This window comes from Lampris incognitus, chromosome 8 (genome assembly GCF_029633865.1).
Source record: "Lampris incognitus isolate fLamInc1 chromosome 8, fLamInc1.hap2, whole genome shotgun sequence".
NCBI lineage: Eukaryota > Metazoa > Chordata > Actinopteri > Lampriformes > Lampridae > Lampris > Lampris incognitus.
The window spans coordinates 4,168,115-4,190,263 of NC_079218.1; the positions used below are offsets into that span (position 1 = coordinate 4,168,115).

Below are 22,149 nucleotides of genomic sequence, written 5' to 3' on the forward strand. Positions count from 1 at the left end.
GTGGACCACTGGAAAGCATTTTCACACACGGGCAGACCCAGCCAATCGTAGTGGAAGAAGCGGGCATGGACGTCAGAATGCTAATGACCAGAAAGGCGAGGTAGAGCTCTCCAATCTGACCTTGGGCGGGGAGCTTTGCGAGCTTCCAAGCGCTGACAGGATTTTGATTGAAGCACGCCTTTTGATGCACCTCCAACAGACACATACTGACTCTCATCTCTCACTCTCATCGCGACCCGACCCCGGAGAAGCGGCCGCTTCTCCGGGGTCGGGTCGCGGTGGCAGCAAGCTAAGTAGGGCACTCCAGACGTCCCTCTCCCCAGCAACGCCCTCCAGCTCCTCCTGGGGGATCCCAAGGCGTTCCAAGGCTGGAATGGACATGTAGTCCCTCCAGCAATTTCTGGGTCTACCCCGGGGTCTCCTCCCAGTTGGTCCTCCTGGACCAGTCTGCGATGCTGGAAGTGGGCACGCCTTGGTCCCCCCCTCTGCCTGCTACCCGGCCTGCATTGCACCCTGCCCTACATTCTGACTTCACCAAACAAATACACATATACGCCTCACACCTGATCAACACTCCCCATTCCAGCTCCAGAGACTAAAGCTCGCTGCTATCAGAGGCCCCTTCGCACAGCGGGACTGGTCCCGTACATCAGCTGTACGATAAATCACTGCTTAAGGGGCCACGCTAGAGGTCACTGGGATCATGTCCTTGGGTCAAACAGGCAGCCACTCGCTGACCCTCAAGGTTAAATCCTAACCCCCCCCCCCCCGCCATGTTTCAAATTTGAGCAAAGGGGTGAGGACCAAGTGGCACCACAACCGTGTGCTATTCTCTAGGTAGCTCAAGGCCGAGTTACTGTTGACGCTGATGTAAGGCCTGAAATATTCAAGAAATGCAGTGTAATACCCACATCGTGCGCAATTTCACCTCAGGCCTGTGCACACACAGATGTCACAAAGCACACTAAGACCCTATCATAACACCCGGCTCAACAGACCACTCGATGGAAACCTGTCAATATCTGGACGTGTTCAGCCGGCGCCCGATATAATGTCGTGACATTGACCCAGATCCGATGACAGTTAGGAATTTCCATCTATTAAATATGTCTTTTTCGTACCCCGCGCAGCCTGTCTGGAGAATAACAATGTTTGATTTGAAGAGGAAAGGCTGCACGTTGCCCGAGGCTACAATAAATAATTAGCAATAATGGGTGCACTCAGCGCAACACCGAGACTTAAATTTAGGGCAGAGAGAAACATTAGCATCCTCACATGGGACGGGGAAGGGGGAACGGATTGCAACAGAGCAACTGAAATATACATAACTAAATCAACAAACACAGCCAGCATGTCACGGAAGCTATTTGCACATCGCGTCTCCTGTAATTAAGCTTGCGGGGCTGCTTGGGGTTACGCCTGCTGGTGTGACAGCTTTTCTGGTTAAACTGACTCCAAAACTAAATTCCTACCGAAACGAGAAAGACGGGAGCTGTCTGCAGTGATCACATGTAACGGCACCTGCACGTTTCAGATCGGATGTATCTCACTTTCCAGATCTGACGTTATGCTGGGTCTACAGACCCCGGCCAACGAATTAGTAAGTGCACTGGGTCCTCCTGTCAGACAAAACATGTAAGTGAAGGCTGAGAGGATCGAGTCGGGATTTTAAAGGCAGCTGGAGACTTTTTTTGTGCTGAATATTGCAAAAGCTGTAGGGGACAAAAATATGAAAGACTATAAACTGAGTCCTCCGTCCAACCATCCATCCATCCATCCAACCATCCATCCATCCATCCATCCATCCATCCATCCATTATCCAAACCGCTTATCCTGATCAGGGTCGCGGGGATGCTGGAGCCTATCCCAGCAGCCATTGGGAAGCAGGTGGGGAGACACCCTGCACAGGCTGCCAGTCCATCATAGGGCTGACACACACACACACACACATATACACACACACCTAGGGACACATTTTTTTTGGGGGGGGGGGTGTTCCTGTTTTTCACCCCTATTGCATCCGGCCAATTACCCCGCTCGCTGCTCCACCACCTTTTCACTTGCCGATCCAGGGCGGCGGCGGGGGGGGGGGGCTGCAGACTACCAAATGCCTCCTCCCATACATGTGGAGTCACCAGCCGCTTCTTTTCACCTGACAGTGAGGAGTTTCACCAGGGGGACGTAGCACGTGGGAGGATCACGCTATTCCCCCCAGTTCCCCCTCCTCCCCAAACAGATGACCCGACCGACCAGAGGAGGTGCTAGTGCAGCAACCAGGACACATACCCACATCCGGTTTCCCACCTGCAGACACGGCCAATTGTGTTTGTAGGGACGCCCAACCAAGCCGGAAGTAACACGGGGATTTGAATCGATGATCCCTGTGTTGGTAGGCAACAGAATAGACCACTGCGCTTCCCAGATGCCCACACCTAGGGACAATTTAGTACGGCCGAGTCACCTGACTTACATGTCTTCGGACTGTGGGAGGAAACCGGAGCCCCCGGAGGAAACCCACGCAGACACGAGGGGAACATGCAAACTCCACACAGAGGACGAACCCGGACGACCCCCAAGGTTGGGCTACCCCGGGGCTCGAACTTAGGACCTTCTTGCTGCGAGGCGACCGCGCTAACCACTGTGCCACCGTGCTGCCCGAGTCCTCAGTCTTTATACTGAAATTTACGAGACAGCAAACACTCGGAAGGAACTCAATAAGGTCAATAAACTGATGAAAGTGAACGGATGTAGCCTACACCCTGTCATTTTCTATGTGTGTGTGTGTGTGTGTGTGTGTGTGTGTGCGTTTGCATGTTCACATGTGTATGCTCTACGGGCACATTTACCCCCCACTAAGACAGATCAGAGTGAGATTTGCTGTACTGCTCTGATGGGGAACACCATGCTGTTCAGCCACGTCGCAGAGGCAGACCGAGTGCCAACCACAAAACGATCTAAATTTATTGAGAGTGAACACACGTATCCGTGTACATGCATGTAAGCCAGCACGCACATGCAAACAAACTAAAACGACCAAGGGCAACCCGTCCCCTCTGTCGCACATGCTCAGCAGACTCCTGAGGGGCCCGGGTGTGACAGGCAGCTGTCACAGTCCCACGCCGATGCAGACGACACGTTTCACATGTGCATGTTCAAGCAAACACAGTCTCTTAAGTCTTCAGTGGGCGATCTAATCACTTCATTCTTAGATGTGGCACACACCACCCATCCACTTCATCACACATACTAAAACACATCGCTCCCTTTGGTGGTTGCAAAGCAAGTTGTGTACTGTGTAATTTTGGAGGCTGTACGGTAACTTATCATTATGCCCAAAACATGGGCCTATTTAGCATGCCTCAAGACTTGAGTTGTGAGCCTGGTATACCTGTGGACCTGCAAGGTGTTGATATAATCCTCCAGTTGTGCCTACCTTTTAAATACAACGGCCCACTTGAGTAAGAGACAAAATGTTCACTCTGTCAATCAACACAAGTATTACATCACACAACAATGATGACATCATACGAATGGAGCAAACAGCAGACTGTTTTGGATTTGCTACAGAACTAGGCTTAAAGGCGCTAAACTACAAGAACTGCAAGAACACACACATTCAAAATAACACTTGTATCCAAACTAAACAAAAAAATCACTGTCCAAGGGAACAAACGCCAGCCAGGATGACTGTCAGAACTGCCGATCTGCATGGGCTAGCAGTTAGCTTAGCCTGCCCCGCTTCCGTGTCCTGTCAGACCGTCCTCGGTGTTTCCTCCTCGGGCGGCAGCTCCAGGCAGGGGCCAGGGTCCCCAGGCCCACCGGATGAAGCAGACCAAGCTCTCCCAGCCAGACACCCTCGACACACCTCCCCATACTGCACATGACGGCATCAAAAACACCACAGTCAACGCCAGGTGAGGCTGCCGCCAGACCGCCCTCGGTGTTATCGAAACTGCCGGTCTGCATTGGCTAGCAGTTAGCGTAGCCTGCACCGCTTCCACGTCCTGTCAGACCGCCCTCGGCATTACCTCCTCGAGCACAGCTCCAGGCAAGGCCGTGGTCCCTGGGCCCACAGTGCAGGAGACCAAGCTCTCCCCGCCATCAAACAAAGACAAAACTTAGACGCAGACATGGACAAAGACACTGCATCAACGGTACTGGATGAGGCCGCCACAAATGTGAATTTGCGCCACCTTCTTCCCACACCAGTATTGGGCGAGGCCGCTGCAAATGTGAATTTGCGCAGTGAACAACTATTTGCTATGTAAAGAAATAGTAGCGTAATGGCGCCCTGACCAAAGAGTCACACTCCCTCTGTGTGTGCCGTAATCCGAGTTTCTCTGTTCTTTGTTTTGGAAGCCGGTCCGGCCGCGTATGCTAGCTACCTCACATGCACTAACATGCTAGTGCATGCTAGTGCATGTGAGGTAGCTAGCGTTAGCAGGATAGTGTAGCGCGAATTAAGGGGGCAGGCGGGAATCAAACCTGGGTTCCCCGCACCACGGGCGACTGCGCTAACCAGTAAACTAAAGGGTCCAACCCGTTAGCCAAGGGCTAGCGAGTCAACACATCCGTGGTCGTTACACTGTTACAATAGCTAGCATACTAAAAATGACATTACATGGATCTAGGTCACTCAGCAGATCAAAGAACAAGCTCCTCACCAAGCTGAAAACGTTACTAATGTTGGTAAAATAACTCCATACTGTAAAAAAAAACAAAAATCAATATTCCAACCAACAAAATAGCCAAGAACGCGAAGGGAGGGGGGAGAGAGGTTTTGTTTGGTCTGAGATGCTGCTGCTGAATGTTGTATGTAGCAAATTTAAGGGAAATTAAAAATAAAATTCCCTAGTAGAGGCTTTTTAACAAACCATTAATTGATCATTCATTCATTCATCCATCATCAACGCTTCTCCGGGGTCGGATCGCGGTGGCAGCAAGCGAAATAGGGCACTCCAGATGTCCCTCTCCCCAGGAACGCCCTCCAGCTCCTCCTGGGGGATCCCAAGGAGTGCCCGGGCCAGATTGGACAGGTAGTCCCTCCAGCGAGTTCTGGGTCTACCCCGGGGTCTCCTCCCAGTTGGCCATGCCCGGTAAACCTCCAAAAGGAAGGCGCCCAGAGGCATCCTAATCAGATGCCCGAACCATCTCAACTGGCTCCTTTTGATGCGAAGGAGCAGCGGCTCTACTCCAAGCTCCCTCTGGATGTCTGAGCTCCTCACCCTATCTCTAAGGCTGAGCCCAGACACCCTACAGAGGAAACTCATTTCAGCTGCTTGTATCTGCAATCTCACCCTTTCAGTCATTACCCAAAGCTCATGACCATAGGTGAGGGTTGTAACGAAGACTGACTGGTAAATTGAGAGCTTTGCCTTCCGGATCAGCTCCTTCTTCACCACAACGGTCTGGTACAACGTCCGCATTACTGCTGATGCTGCACCAAGCTGCCTGTCAATCTCCCGCTCCATCCTACCCTCACTCGTGAACAAGACCCCGAGATACTTGAACTCCTTCACTTGAGGCAACAAATCATCCCCAACCCGGAGGGAGCAATCCACCATTTTCCGATAGAGAACCATGGCCTCAGACTTGGAGGTGCTGACTCTCATCCCGGCCATTTCACACGCAGCTGCAAACTGCCCCAGTGCGCGTCAGAGGTCACGTTCTGATGAAGCCAAGAAAACCACATCATCTGCGATGTGCAGAGATGCAATTCTGAGGTTCCCAAAATGGACACACCCCTAACCTTGGCTGCACCTTGAGATCCTGTCCATGAATATCACAAACAGAATCGGAGACAAGGGACAACCTTAACGGAGTCCGACACCCATCGAAAACGTGTTTGACTTTGTGCCAAGAATGCGGACACAGCTCTCACTTTGGTTATTCGAGGACCAGATGGCTTGTAGCAACTGCCCTGGTACCCCATACTCCCGCAGTACCCCCCACAGAGTGCCCCGGGGTACACGATTGTAAACCTTCTCCAAGTCCACAAAACACATGTAGACTGGCTGGTCAAACTCCCATGCCCCCCTCTGCACTTCCGCGAGGGTAAAGAGTTGGTCCGTTGTTCCACGGCCAGGACGGAATCCGCCTTGTTCCTCCTGGATCCGAGGTTCGACAATCGGTCGGAGCCTCCTTTCAAGCACCCTAGAGTACACTTTCCCAGGGAGGCTGAGCAATGTGATGCCCCGATAATTAGAGTACACCCTCCGGTCCCCCTTTTTGAATATGGGAACCACCCCCGCCCCCCCAGTCTGCCACTCCACAGGTACTGCCCCCGACCTCCACATGACACTGAAGAGGCGTGTCAACCAAGACAGCTCAACAATGTCCAGAGCTTTCAGCATCTCAGGGCGAATCTCATCCACACCCAGCTCCTTGCCACTGAGGAGCTTTTTAACTACCTCAGAGACCACTGCCAGGGATATGGGTGAGACTTCCCCTAAGTCTTCAGACTCTACCTCCTCCACTAAGGATGTGTTAGTCAGCCTGAACAGCACTGTTAAATCTGTTCTAAGACCACCGGAGTGAAACAATGACATCTGTATTCTTTTTGAAAACAACAAATTCTCCAGAAAGCAGCAAGTATTCTGGCTTCTTCTAGACATGTTCTAGCAAGTGAATCTTCTGTGTTGCCATCCGGGCGTCTTGGTGTTTTACCTGCTTGTAAAACTAACTGCTGTTCTAAATCATCCATACTTGTTGCCAGATTGTTTGTGTTTCTTAATGTGTACTTTTATAGATCTTATAGATTTTATTCCACATTTAGCTCCCTGGTGTGTTATTATTTGTTGTTTGTGTTATTTGTTTGTTTGCATGTTACTGTGTTTTGTGTTCACAAGCTCCTCCAAACAAATTGCCCCTAGCGGGATTAATAAAGTTGTCTGCATTTGTATATCTTACGTTAGGCTTGGTATTGATGCAAATCCCTCTGTTCATCTGGAGATACACAAAGGAAGAAATTGTAAATCATTTGTACTTAAATCTGCCTAAAGTTTTGATGTAAGATTTGCATCAATAAACTTATAATAACATTTTTTTCCAAAAGGTCTTTCTATCCATCCATCCATTATCCAAACCACTTATCCAACTTAGGGTCGCGGGACGCTGGAGCCCAGCAGTCATTGAGAGGCAGGCGGGGAGACACCCTGGACAGGCTGCCAGGCCATCACAGGGCTGACACATTCACACCTAGGGACAATTTAGTACGGCTGATTCACCTGACCTACATGTCTTTGGACTCTGGGAGGAAACCCACGCAGACATGGAGGAAACCCACGCAGACACGGGGAGAACAGGCGGCACGGTGGCCCAGTGGTTAGTGCTGTCACCTCACAACAAGAAGGTCCTCTGTGTGGAGTTTGCATGTTCTCCCCGTGTCTGCGGTGGGTTTTCCCCAGATGCTCCAGCTTCCCCCACCATCAAAAAGACATGCATGTTAGGGTTAATACTCCTGTCTGTGCCCCTGACCGAGGCATGGCAAGACGAACTGGAGTTGGTCCCCGGGTGCTGCATGGCGGCTGCCCACTGCTCCTAGCTACACAGCTAGGATGGGTTAGATGCAGAGCAGAATTTCCCTATGGGGATTAATAAAGTATATCAAATCACATCAACATGCAAACTCCACACAGAGGACGACCCAGAATTACCTCAAGGTTGAACTACCCCAGGACTCAAACACAGGACCTTCTTGCTGTGAGGCGACTGTGCTGACCACTGCACCACTGTGCCCAAAACATCTTTCATCCACTGTAACGTTTTCGCTTTCCTCTTTTACCACATCGTTTTATTTTTTATATAGTGCCGTGCTACTGAATCCTAAATCAGTCACATGCCCCCAGCCAACAAACTGACCCTGATTGTGATGACCGGCCAGTCCACACCAGCCCTTCGCGTCTACTCAAGGCTACCCATTCAGCTGTGTCGAAGAAAGGGATCATTCCTCTCTTGAACTACACCCCTTTCCCCATGATTGGACCAATGTCTGATTGGCCTATTCCCGGATTTCATGTGGAATACGTGCAAATGCAATCCCCCCCCCCCCAAAAAAGAAGTAAAAACAGCTGGTGGGAAAAAAAACGTGATAATGTTCCTCTGAAATACAGCTTTGCAATCAAGTATGAATCTACCTCCCTGTCTCTCTCCCTCTTTCTACAATGTCTGTCTTCCATGCCCTCTCCCATTCGCCCCATACTCAACTACTTCTACAATGGGTTTGCATAAAGATGTTGTTTGTGTCTGTAGATCATAGTCTACCTGGCTTATTTTATGTCAGTTGTCCCTGTCAGTGGATATGCCAGTCGACGAGGAAATCTAAAATGCACGGCTGTAATTGTGCTGTTGTCCTTTGTCATACTCACAAACACCATACTGAACACATGATGCTTCACATGAACCTTACCTGGACTAACACACACAGGGAACACACATGTTCCTCGCACAAGAAGCAAAAACATTATGAACAGTTACCAACAGTCCACTCAGTGCAACAGTCCAAAAATTCCTGTCCAGAGAACGAACACTAGCCAGGACGACTGTCGGAACTGCCGGTCTGCATGGCTAGCAGTTAGCCTAGCCTGCCCTGCTTCTGCACCCTGTCAGACCGCCCCCGGCGCCCCCTCTTCGGGTGCAGCTCCGGGCAGGGCCACGGTCCCCGAGCCCACTGGAGGCAGCAGACCAGCCCCCCCCCCCCCCAGCCGATCCAACTCCAGCTCTCCCAGCCTAGACACCCCCGACACAACTCCCCCGCACTCCACACGACAACACATACACAGAGGCAGACAAAAACGATGCATAGTCAACGCCAGGCGAGGCCGGCGCCAGACTGCCTCGGCGTTTCCTCTAGGGCGCAGCCCCGGGCAGGGCCGCGGTCCCCGGGCCCTCAGGACACAGCAGACCAAGCTCCCCCAGCCGATCCAATGCAAGCCCTCTCAGCCGGTTCGAATCCCTGTGTTACCTCTGGCTTGCTCGGGCGCCCCTTCAGACACAACTGGCCATGTCTGCGGGTGGGAAGCGGGATGTGGGTTATGTGTCCTTGTCGCTGCACTAGCGCCTCCTCTGGTCAGTCAGGACACCTTTTCAGGGGGGAGGGGAAACTGGGGGGGGGGGTGGCGTGATCCTCCCACGTGATCCCCACTGTTAGGTGAAAAGAAGTGGCTGGTGACTCCACATGTATGGGAGGAGGCATGTGGTAGTCTGCAGCCCTCCCCAGATCGGCAGAGGGGGTGGAGCAGTGACTGGGACGGCTCAGAAGAATTGGGTAATTGGCCAAGTGCAATTGGGGAGAAAAAGGGGAGGCGGGATAATATATGCGTGTGTGAAATTGAAAGACCATAGGGAAAAAAAAAACCTTAATTGAAGAAACAACAAAATATATTAACCTTTAAATTACATGGCGCCATTTTTTTTCAAACCATATCCAATGAGGTACAGGAAAGTGTGTGCAGTGCTGCTCCTTTTACTGCTATTTTCACCTAAATGTAATATTTTATCCTCTGAAGGCCCGTAATTGTGAAATGGATGGAACCTGCCTGGCACTGCTAGTCAATCACATACTTGCAGAGAATTGTCCGACTGCTCCGCAGAAAGTCAAGCAGCTGATTAAAGACTTGTATTAAGGCCATCAGTAACCGAGCTGGCAAATTGCATGAGATAAATTGGCTGGGAATTAACTAGTCATTAGTCCTGCTGCCGGAGGTGATGCCTTTCTGAGACTTCAATTATTGTTCAATCATTTCCACTTTGTTGACAGATGGCTTGTCTTTATGCACAAACAGCCAGGTTATTGCATTTATAAAAGCTTGCTCTTGAAGAACAGAATTATGATTGAACTGCTGTCAGGGAAAATCTATTTAACACTGTCTCCACAGGTGACGATGCTTCTTGACTTCCCTCCCTCCCTCCCTCCCTCCCTCCTCTTCCTTCCCCATGTGCAAATGCCAGCCAGTGGAAAAGCAGTGAGGTTATTACAGCCCTACATGCAAGCCCAAAATATATACCATTAATACAAGTATACACCATTAATACAAAGAATTATTTCAAACCCACACAAGTGTGTGCATGCACACAAACAAACAGAAATGACCACACACACACTACTAACACGTTCCACTAATGTGTACACACACACACACAGACACCATCACAAACATTAATACAAACACCTTCTCTCTCTCGCTTGCTCTCTCACACACACCCACCCACAAACATTCATACACACACACACACACACACCATCACAAACGTTAATGCACACACCCACTCTCTCTCTCTCTTTTGCTCTATCTCTTTCTCTCACTCTCTCTCTTACACACAAACATTGATACACGCACACACACACTATCACAAACACTGATACACGCACACACACAAGCTCCATGCGAGGATGAGATGAAATGGATTACTTACTGAATGGACCCACTGGAATGGAATGATGCAGAGAGAGAGAGAGAGAGATGGAACAGAGGAAAAGAAAGATGAATGAGAATGAAGTGATGAGGAGGCGACTTGACTCGTCACGAAGTATCACAAGTATGACCGAACCAAAGAGAAGCTTCACAGCACCGCGGACTCACGCACAGCCCCATTCTGACAGGAGAGACTGTGTGAAAACAACCAGACTGAAGTAAATGACCTGCTGCTTAACAAGACTGGACACAGCAGAGAAGGCTCCTGATACTGGTGTGGTGCAGATGATACTGGTATGGTGCAGATGATACTGGTGTGGTGCAGATGATACTGGCACGGTATAGATGAAGGTGGTATGGTATAGATGATACTGGTACGGTATAGATGATGCTGGTATGGTGCAGATGATACTGGTGTGGTGCAGATGATACTGGTGTGGTGCAGATGATACTGGTATGGTATAGATGATACTGGTATGGTATAGATGATGCTGGTATGGTATAGATGATGCTGGTGTAGTATAGATGATACTGGTACGGTATAGATGATACTGGTACGGTATAGATGATGCTGGAATGGTATAGATGATACTGGTACGGTATAGATGATGCTGGTATGGTATAGATGATACTGGTACGGTATAGATGATGCTGGTATGGTATAGATGATACTGGTACGGTATAGATGATGCTGGCATGGTATAGATGATACTGGTAAGGTGCAGATGATGCCGGTAAGGTGCAGATGATACTGGTGTGGTGCAGATGATACTGGTGTGGTGCAGATGATACTGGTATGGTGCAGATGATACTGGTGTGGTGCAGATGATACTGGCACGGTATAGATGAAGGTGGTATGGTATAAATGATACTGGTACGGTATAGATGATGCTGGTATGGTGCAGATGATACTGGTGTGGTGCAGATGATACTGGTGTGGTGCAGATGATACTGGTATGGTATAGATGATACTGGTATGGTATAGATGATGCAGGTATGGTATAGATGATACTGGTATGGTATAGATGATGCAGGTATGGTATAGATGATGATGGTGTAGTATAGATGATACTGGTACGGTATAGATGATACGGAACAGATTACTGGTGTGGTGCAGATGATACTGGTATGGTACAGATGATACTGGTGTGGTGCAGATGATACTGGCACGGTATAGATGAAGGTGGTATGGTATAGATGATACTGGTACGGTATAGATGATGCTGGTATGGTATAGATGATACTGGTATGGTGTAGACGATGCTGGTATGGTATAGATGATACTGGTATGGCCTAGACGACATTATGGTGTGTGTGTGTATGTGTTGTGTGTGTGTGTGTGTGTGTGTGTGTGTTAAGTGTGTATGTAAGTAATCCCTATTAATATGGTAGCTGCACACGCCAAACCCACCACACAGAACAGCTGTCGCTTGGAATAAGCTCCTTATTTTGCTATAAGAGCCTATTAGTAAAGTGTGAGTGTGTGTATATATATGTTATGTTAAATATTAATGTGCATGGGCATGTATGTACATCAGAGCACGTGTGCATACTAATTTGTGTTTGACTGTGTATGTACGTATGTGTGTGTGTGTGTGTGTGTGTGTGTGTGTGTGTGTGTGTGTGATGGTGAGTCAGGTGGATCTATATTAGCATACATACTGTATGTACATTATGTGTGCATGTGTACGTGACAGAGTGGATGACCCGCTGGCTGAACCACTTCTCCCTCGCTGAAGCACTAAATGATGTACTGCCATTAAAAGGACAGCAGCTTTCTTATCCCAGCGCCTCTGCTCAAAGGACCACGTTCCTTCTCATATCATCCATATTTGCTTTCTGATGTTCGCCTTCTCTCACAGGGAAAAAAGTCTATGCTTGAACAAAACCTCAAATCCAATTTTGAGTTATTCTCCTGCCTTAGTTGTCACTGCGCTTTCAAAAATCACAGTTTGCACGTCTGTCGACATGTCAGTGAGGGCGTGTGTGTGCCAGAGATCACATCAGTGACATCCTCTGACTTGGGAAACAAATCTGGAATATGTTTGGAAGTTTTAGATTTGAACAAGGCCACAGTGCAAATAATACCTTTTTTCAAACCGGAAGTGAGCGATAGTTAATTTCATGTAGCCTAAAAACACATTCACTGTATGAATTGAATATTGTCAGGGTGTCCGGGTGGCTTGGCGGTCTATTTCGTTGCCTACCAACACAGGGGATCGCCAGTTCAAATCCCCGTGTTACCTCCGGCTTGGTCGGGCGTGCCTAGAGACACAACTGACCTTTCGCAAAGTACCACCCCAGAACGGTGCTTGTCCAATCCTACCTTAGCAACGGTCCGTCAAGCTTTCAGACAGACAGCAAAGTGCTGAAACGGTGTGCCTACGGGATCTGCAAATCGGATACTAGATATGTGAAAAGTTTGGAGGGGGTGTAATTTTCTTTCCCTTCCCGAGACCAAGAACGCAAGAAGCGCAATGTGGGCAATAGATTTGGCAGTATAGCAGACCCCATGGCCAGCTTAATCCATCCAAAACCAACAACACTACCTGTCTGCTCCAAGCTAAGCTTGCTACTAGCTATTATTGCTAGCTCATACAGCTAACGTATTATTACTGTTACTTTCACCCACACAACGCGCTGATTTCTTCCTTCATGTTTTGGCGTTTTCCGGCTACTTCCTGGATAGTTCTGAAATGCTTGACGGGCATAGCAACAGTAACTAAAGGGGGCGGGACTTTGCGAAAGGTCAATTGGCCGTGTCTGTGAGTGGGAAGCCAGGTGTGAGTGTGTATCCTGGTCGCTGCACGAGCGCCTCTTCTGGTCGGTCGGGGCACCAGTTCAGGGGGGAGGGGGAGCTGGGGGGGAATAGCGTGATCCTCCCACGCACTACGTCCCCCTGGTGAAACTCCACACTGTCAGGTGAAAAGAAGCAGCTGGCGACTCAACATGTATCGGACGAGACATGTGGTAGTCTGCAGCCCTCCCGGATCGGCAGAGGGGGTGCAGCAGCGACCTGGACAGCTCGGAGGAGTGGGGTAATTGGCCAGATACAACTGGGGAGAAAAAGGGGCCAAAAAATAAAAAATAAAAAATGAATTGCACATTGTCTGTGGCCTAGACCAGTGGTATTCAACCATGTGTCATGGAAGGCTGTATATGTATATATATATATATATATATATATATATATATATGGGGGGAGGGCTATATTTGCATACCTGATATGTCCACCTTGAATAATAGAAACGAATTGGCCACTAGTTGTAGACACCGAAAAAAATACATCTCCTTCATAACTATAAGTAAAACGTCTTTATTACCCCCCCTCCCCCATTAAATTAGTTTAGTCTAGTTTATTGTTTATTTGACAGGGACAACGCACAATTTTACAATTGCACCAGTTAGCCAGCAGCTAATTTGCATCTGCAGTCCCTGGGCAGGCAAACAAACAACAATTAATTCAGAAGATGATACACATGACATTTATCAGCTTTTTTTTATGTATTTTTTAAATATTTTTTAATATTTTAACTACCCGTCCTTCCAACACCACCCCACTATATAATTCACACAAAGTACCTTGTTATATTTTCAATGTAAGCCATTTCAACAGTGCCCTGGTTCCTAAATGCTTTTCAAATCAAACCCCAGTCCCTTAACGCATTGCTTGTAATGTTTTCTACCCCTCCGGTGGTTGCTGTGCATCATAAGTACCTAGCCCATTGGTTGTTATAGTTTGAATGTTTCCTCATCTGATTGGTTGCTGTCCAACCGAAATTAGGGGCGTGACGCTGGACAACGTAAACGGTATGATTCTTTGCTGAACCACATTAGCAGCCGATGAGTGCGCCACGCATGAAACAGGCCTGTACTGCAATGTATTAAAACTTTTTTTCCTGTATCTGCATTGATATATATATATATATATATATTTAAATACATATATATATATACAGTGCATCCGGGAAGTATTCACACCCCTTCACTTTCCCCACATTTTGTTATGTTACAGCCTTATTCCAAAATGGATTAAATTGCTTTTTTTTCTCATCAATCTACACACAATACCCCATAATGACAAAGTGAAAAAGGTTTTGTAGAAATTTTTTCAAATTTATTAAAAATAAAAAACTGAAATATTGCATGTACATAAGTATTCACACCCTTTACTCAGTACTTGGGTGAGGCACCCTTGGCAGCAATTACAGCCTCAAGTCTTCTTGGGTATGAAGCTACAAGCTTGGCACACCTTTATTTGGGGTATTTCTCCCATTCTTCACTGCAGATCCTCTCGAGCTCTGTAAGGTTAGATGGGGAGCGTCGCTGCACAGCTATTTTCAGGTCTTTCCAGAGATGTTCAATGGGCTTCAAGTCTGGGCTCTGGCTGGGCCACTCAAGGACATTCACAGACTTGTCCCGAAGCCACTCCTTCGTTGTCTTGGCTGTGTGCTTAAGGTCGTTGTCGTGTTGAAAGGTAAACTTTCGCCCCAGTCTGAGGTCCTGAGCGCTCTGGAGCAGGTTTTCATCAAGGATCTCTCTGTACTTTGATTCATTCATCTTTCCCTCGATCCTGACTAGTCTCCCAGTTCCTGCCGCTGAAGAACATCCCCACAGCATGATGCTGCCACCACCATGCTTCACTGTAGGGATGGTATTAGCAAGGTGATGAGAGGTGCATGCTTTCCCCCAGACGTGACGTTTGGCATTCAGGCCAAAGAGTTCAATCTTGGTTTCATCAGACCAGAGAATCTTGTTTCTCATGGTCTGAGAGTCCTTTAGTTGCTTTCTGGCAAACTCCAAGCAGGCTGTCATGTGCCTTTTACTGAGCAGAGGCTTCCGTCTGGCCACTCTACCATAAAGGCCTGATTGGTGGAGTGCTGCAGAGATGGTTGTCCTTCTGGAAGGTTCTCCCATCTCCACAGAGGAACGCTGGAGCTCTTTCAGAGTGACCATTGGGTTCTTGGTCACGTCCCTGACCAAGGCCCTTCTCCCCCGATTGCTCAGTTTGGCTGGGCGGCCAGCTCTAGGAAGAGTCCTGGTGGATCCAAACTTCTTCCATTTACGAATGATGGAGACCACTGTGCTCTTCGGGACCTTCAAAGCTGTAGAAATTTTTTTGTACCCTTCCCCAGATCTGTGCCTTGATACAATCCTGTCTCAGAGGTCCACAGACAATTCCCTTGACTTCATGGCTTAGTTTCTGCTCCGACATGCACTGTCAACAGTGGGACCTTATATAGACAGGTGTGCGCCTTTCCAAATCATGTCCAATCAACTGAATTTACTAGAGGTGGACTCCAATCAAGATGTAGAAACATCTCAAGGATGATCAGTGGAAACAGGATGAACTTGAGCTCAATTTTGAGTGTCATAGCAAAGGGTGTGAACTCATATACATGCAATATTTCAGTTTTTTATTTTTAATAAATTTGCAAAAATTTCTATAAAACCCTTTTCACTTTGTCATTATGGGGTATTGTGTGTAGATTGATGAGAAAAAAAAGGAATTTAATCCATTTTGGAATAAGGCTGTAACATAACAAAATGTGGGAAAGTGAAGGGGTGTGAATACTTTCCGGATGCACTGTATATACAGGTTTTCCTTCCCACCAAAAACTACCACAGCAGATTTCACTGATCAGAACACTTTCAGCCAGACAGGGGAGTGCTACCTCGGGCTAACATACACTGCTACGTGGTTCAGATGCAGTACATGTGTCTGCGTCGACACGCAGCCACCTTCTCCACTGTTGCCATTTCACTGGACATGATAGACACACGTGAGCCAGACGAACCACGCGCAGCATTTTTGCCGGTCCATACTAATTCTGCCCCGAGTCCATTTTCGTGGCCCTGTTTGTGAATGTTATCTACCCTATTAGTCATTAAACAGACATTCTCAATAACAAAAAAGAGTGTATTATATTACCTCTTCCAATTAGACATTTCAGTTCACCGGAACAGTTAACAGCCCATCATTTGATATATTTGTCACCTCTGGCGGCGTGTCTCTGTTGCCCAGTATGTTTCTGTCTCATCAGTTCTGCCTCTCCATATATAGAAGAAACATACGAGGCACTATTCATTCATAACCACAAAAACGTCTTGGATGACAACTGGACCTAAGGTGGCATTCAGACGGTGGATTCTGCTAGCGCGTGAGGTTCATTACTTCTCCATGCTTAGTCATGTGATGTGGCGACAACTGCAAGGTGACTGGACAGAATGGCAGAGGAAGCGCAAGGCGCCCCACACAAAAGTTAAAATATTTTAAACTGCTCTGCTTGAAACATGCGCATAAAAAACACGAGAAGCGAGGCGGAGGTAGAGAGAGGAGCTGCAAGGCAAGTGTTCTCATTGACATGACTGAAAAGCAGCGTGTACACGCAAAGTAAAAGACTGCCGTCTGAAAACCTCACTTCCCTCTTGTGTCTGTGTGACGCTGCTGGTGGACATCAAGAAGCAGACCCGACACGACCGCAAGCCCAATGACACACACAAGACGGAGGCATTGGAAGTTCACATCGAGTGAAATCAGCTAAGTGTGTGTGTGCATGGTACAGAGAGAGAGAGAGAGAGAGAGAGAGAGAGAGAGAGAGGGAGAGAGAGAGAGAGAGAGAGAGAGAGAGAGAGAGAGAGAGAGAGTCTATTATCTTACCATGAACTTGGAGTGTGCCTGAGGCTTCAGCCTTGCCAACACTGTTCTCTGACACGCAGGTGTAGGTACCCTCATCCTCTGCCCTCACCTGGGTCAAACGAAGGCTGTAATCACTGCGGATCTCAAATCTGTAACGGCAGTTTCAAGTTCAAAGTAAGACACACATAGTAATTAGAGCTGTGAGAATACTGCAAATTCAACCTTTCGGTATTGCATCAAAAAACTAAATTATCAGAATCCTGCCAGCAGTGGGGGAAAAAAAAAGAAACCCTAAGAATGCTTCAAAATGATGAAAAGTGAAAAATCCTGTTTATAGCCGTCTGAGTAACCAAACCAATTAAATGGCACAAAATGACAACAGCTGTTATTAAAAGCTGCTTTCTTGGCAGCATATTCCTTAAAATTTGAATTACCAAAAAAAAAATAATATCCGGTGTAGATCATAAATTTCAATTATATAATAAGCACCCTGACATACATTTGTATTTTCTTATATAATAGAGTGTGACGTGTGTCTGTCATACCTCCCCCGGGGTAACTCTCCCTCCTCTCTCCGCCAGCGGACAGTGGGGGTGGGATCTCCGTGGACCTCACAGAGAAAGTCCACCGTATCGTCTGCCAGCACCACCTGGTTCACCGGCTGCTTGATGAACACTGGCCGCTCTGAAGGTAGCGAGAGAGAGAGAGAGAGAGAGAGAGAGAGAGAGGAGTGGTGAAGAATGTCAACTCATATAATACATAATAATTACATGCATGATAAAAGCTATTTCTGATGGTTCAGATTTAACATTTACCAGCATTTTGCTAAATAAAATATCCCCAGTTTGAATGGGAGCTTTGCTCTGTATGTCCTTCACCACATGTTCGAATACAGTGGACTTCAAAAACAAAGAGTGGGGTGAGGGAGGCAAAGGGACTGGGTGAAAACAGAGATGCTGAGAGGGAGAGGGGAGAGACTGAATGTTGGGGGTGAGAGATAAAATAAGAACGATAGGAGAAAAGGGCCGGAGGGCAGTAAAAATAGTATTCGTTTTTGAAAAGAGAAAATTTCTACTGTATTGTCCCACTGCACCATTTCATGCCTTCAGCCTGAAAGTTTGAACACAGCCTCACTTGGATTTAAAAGCATTTCCTTCCAAACCTATTCAACTCAGCACCAGCCAAAGTGCAAGCCCAACCTAAGCATTAGACTGTTATTTAATCAGTATTGATCAATAGCAAAGAATGCTGGCCTCTAACAACTGAAAACTGACTAATTAAATGCAACATTCAGTTGAAGTTTGATTGGTTCCTGCAGACTAACACATAGTATGCCACAAAGGCATTTTGGAGGTGGTGGTGGTGGCAGGGGGATTGCTTTTTTGCAAGGAATGGGAGAGACAGAAACAGAGAGTGAGAGTGAGAGAGAGACAGAGAGACAGAGCGAGACAGTGATAGAAAAAGACAGCCAAATAGGAAGCTAACCGAATAAGTCAAGAAAGCAAAGGAAAGGATGATGAGACTGGGTGCATTAACCTTCCACTCCAAGAACATCAGCCAGGAAATGCTGAAATTCAAAGGGAGGAAAAGCAAAAGAGGTAGAACAGAAGAGATCAAGGAAAAGACAGAAAACAGAAAATCAACTTTTGAAGAAAATTTGGGCAAGTGCCCAGGTGTAATGCCTGCAAATCCCTTACATCCTGATTAAATATATAATCAGTGACTACATTGATCCTTCTATTTAAACTTTACAATGTGACGAGTGCAAAGTAATGACTTTAAGATCATTTGAGATTACTTTGTCTCTGAAATCCATTAAATATTGTGTTAGACAATGTATTCTCAATTCATATGTACATATCCAGTTATCCAAAAATGTTGTATTCTTCATTTTACAGTATTTCACAATATGACAGGCCTGTTGAAAAATGGTGCTCCAATTTCCAGTGCCTCATTTGGTAGTGATTTTGCTTTTTGCCAATGAACTGAATATATTTTATAATCGATTCGATGCTCATGACTTTAAATCTGAATATGAACAATTTCGATCTTTATCTTCTCTTCATCCTATTCTTATAATACAGCAGTCCTCGGTCCTTGGAGTACTTAACTCTACTCTGGTTAGAAAAGGACCTGATCGGGATGGAGTGAATGAGAGAATCCTTACATCTTGTGCCAACCAACTGTGTGAGATAACTCAGTATATATTTCAAGAATCCTTAAACTCTCAAAAGGATCCTGTGCTTTGGAAAAAGGCTACCGTGATTAGCATCCCCAAAAAAAAGAACCACAAGGAACTGAATGACTTTAGACCAGTGGCTCTCACTTCTCAGATGATGAAATGTTCGGAGAAGATGATGAAATCCATAATTTTAAAGAAAACTACTCAACTGTTAGATCCTATGCACATTTAATATAGGAGAAACAGGAGTGTAGAGCATACCACCTTAACTTTTCTCAATTTCATCTATAAACACCTACAGGTAGGAAATAGCTATGTGCGACTGTTATTTGTGAACTTCTCACCCACATTCAACACAATCCAGCCCAGTCTGCTTGCTGAGAGGCTGAGTGCCGATTCTGAGTTGGACTCAGGTCTGGTTGGGTGGATATTATACTTTCTAACTAACAGGTCCGTGAGAGAGAGAGTTAATAGAGTCCTCTCTCATGAACAGTTTTCCTCCACTGGTTCCCCTCAGGGTTGCATCCTCTCCCTTCTTCTCTACATCCTCTCTAGACAGACAGCTGTAAGAGTCAGCAGCCCAATAGGCATATCATCAAATATGCTGATGACTCTAAACTTAATGTTTTTCATTTATTTTTTAACCCCCCTCCCCTTTTCTCCCCAATTGGTCTTGGCCAACCACCCCACTCTTCCGAGCTGTCCTGGTCGCTGCTCCACCCCTTCTGCTGATCTAGGGAGGGCTGTAGACTACCACATGCCTCCTCTGATACATGTGGAGTTGCCAGCCCGTTCCTTTCACCTGACAGTGAGGAGTTTCTCCAGGGGGACGTAGCGCGTGGGAGGATCACGCTATTCCCCCCAGTTCCCCCTCTCCCCTGAACAGGCGCCTCGACCGACCAGAGAAGGCACTAGTGCAGCGACCAGGACACATACCCACATCCGGCTTCCCACCCACAGACACGGCCAATTGTGTCTGTAAGGACACCCAACCAAGCTGGAGGTAACACAGGGATTCGATCTGGCGATCCGTGTATTGGTAGGTAACGGAACAGACCACTACGCTACCCGGACGCCCCTGATGACTCTATACTACTTAGTCTTTTGCAAGGTGCTGAAACAGGCGTAGTCCTTGATGATTTTTTGAGTTGGTGTGAAGCTTCTTTCCCTGAAATCAACATCAACAAAACTATGAATATGAAAAATAAAAACTCTTTACATACAGTAGTAAAAATGTCCTCTAAGAATACAGGGGTACCACAACATAGTACTATGTTATGGACTCTATGCGATCGACATGTTTTAAGGAAAGCTCCGTCCATTTTAGATTATCGCTGTCATCCCCTTTATGCAGAGTTTGAAATTCTACCATCAGCGAGACGGTATAGGGTAGTACTATTGGCATTTGTATTTGTATGATGTAATTTGATATTATGTTATTTTACTGTCTTTTCATTATATGGGGTCGTATTGTTCAACCAATGCATGTTATGTTTGGTTTTTTTTTGTCTCTGCTGTACAAATATTGCCCCCCCCTCGGGAAATTAAAGACCTATTACAACTTTGCCAAGTAATGAGATGTATCTACAATGCACACCCACTATATAATTATTTCCAACATTTTTATTTTATAAAATTGTATTCATTTCTTTAACCTCCCAGTCTAAAGGCTTTTTTATTCTCAAAAAAAAAAAGAAAAAAGTTTTCTGTGGATCTTAAAAGTCATCACCTTTACAAAAGGATTTTTAATCTGACAGCTGATCACTTTTTACAGTGAACTGACTACAAAGCATTCCGGTGTCAACCATCGGCCAGAAGACCTGTCAAATATTTTCTCTTGATATTTGTCAAGGTAATACAAACAATGTGTTAGAATGTACCATCTATATTAGTATCAAACAACTATTGTTGGTTAACAAAATTGAAATTTAATTGCAAAACCCTAAACTGATGAAAGTTGCAAACTCTTTGATCTCCTATTTGAGTCCTTCATCTATCATTTTCCAACCTTATGTCTGGTGTCCAAAGATGACTGTGTCTAATACTAGCAAAACAAACAAACAACAAAAACTCACCAAAGACCACTAGCTCAGCCGGGTCACTGTCTTTTTCCCCCACCATGTTTGTACCAACACACACATACATGCCGGCGTCACTCTTCCTGGTGTTGGAAATCATCAGCTTCCCTCCTCGGATCTGAGGATGAGTGTGGAGAGGGAAGTGGGAGGGCAAATAAACAAAGAGACAGGAAAGTAGAGGAGAAGAAAGGGAAAGAAGGGATTAGAAAGAGGAGATTAAAGGAAAAGGGGAAATGAGGAACAGAGGCAGAAGTGAAAGATGGGAAGGGAGTGGAAAAAAGATATATAGAAACATGTCAGTCAGGATAGAATCCACTTTCTCTGTCTGTCCTATGATGGATGACTCCTCTAACATTTCATACCCCTCTTGACACTGAGTCTACCTCCAGGCGAATCACTGGAAAATACATCTTCCATTGCATATTTGTAATATATTGCTGTACTGACTCATCATTTTAGAATTGTGCGTGTGTGTGTGTGGGTATACACAAATGTGTGTGCATGAGCATTGCTAAATATATTACATTTAAAAGTGCATTATAGCAAAAAAAAAAAAAGAGAATTGGAAGAAGTCTTGATAAGAAATTGACAATCTTCAAAGGACTGAGTTTAATGCCAGTCAATACAAATTCATCACAGCATTGCTTTATAATTATTGACAATAATGGTGGTGTGTCGCTTCTTAATCAGGGGCTCCTGGTTGTCGGTAATCAATGTCAATCAAAATCCAATTATTATCAATCAACAGCGACAGTCATTATTGATTGCTTAGCAGATGACCACAAAAGAAATGAAAAATCACCTGAGAAAATGAGGAAGAGCAAGTAGCCACTAAA

General features: G+C 46.4%; 1 protein-coding gene across 3 annotated transcripts in view; it reads right to left on the reverse strand.

The window, feature by feature from the left end:
• Positions 1-22,149, reverse strand: part of robo3 (roundabout, axon guidance receptor, homolog 3 (Drosophila)) — a 149,010-nt gene that overhangs the window by 59,656 nt on the left and 67,205 nt on the right. For all 3 annotated transcript variants that reach the window (XM_056285342.1, XM_056285341.1, XM_056285343.1), the window contains exons 4-6: positions 21,311-21,431; positions 17,599-17,737; positions 17,075-17,202 (exon numbers count right to left, since the gene is read on the reverse strand). In XM_056285342.1, coding sequence (XP_056141317.1) covers positions 17,075-17,202; positions 17,599-17,737; positions 21,311-21,431 — 388 coding nt within the window. The remainder of the gene's footprint in view (positions 1-17,074; positions 17,203-17,598; positions 17,738-21,310; positions 21,432-22,149) is intronic.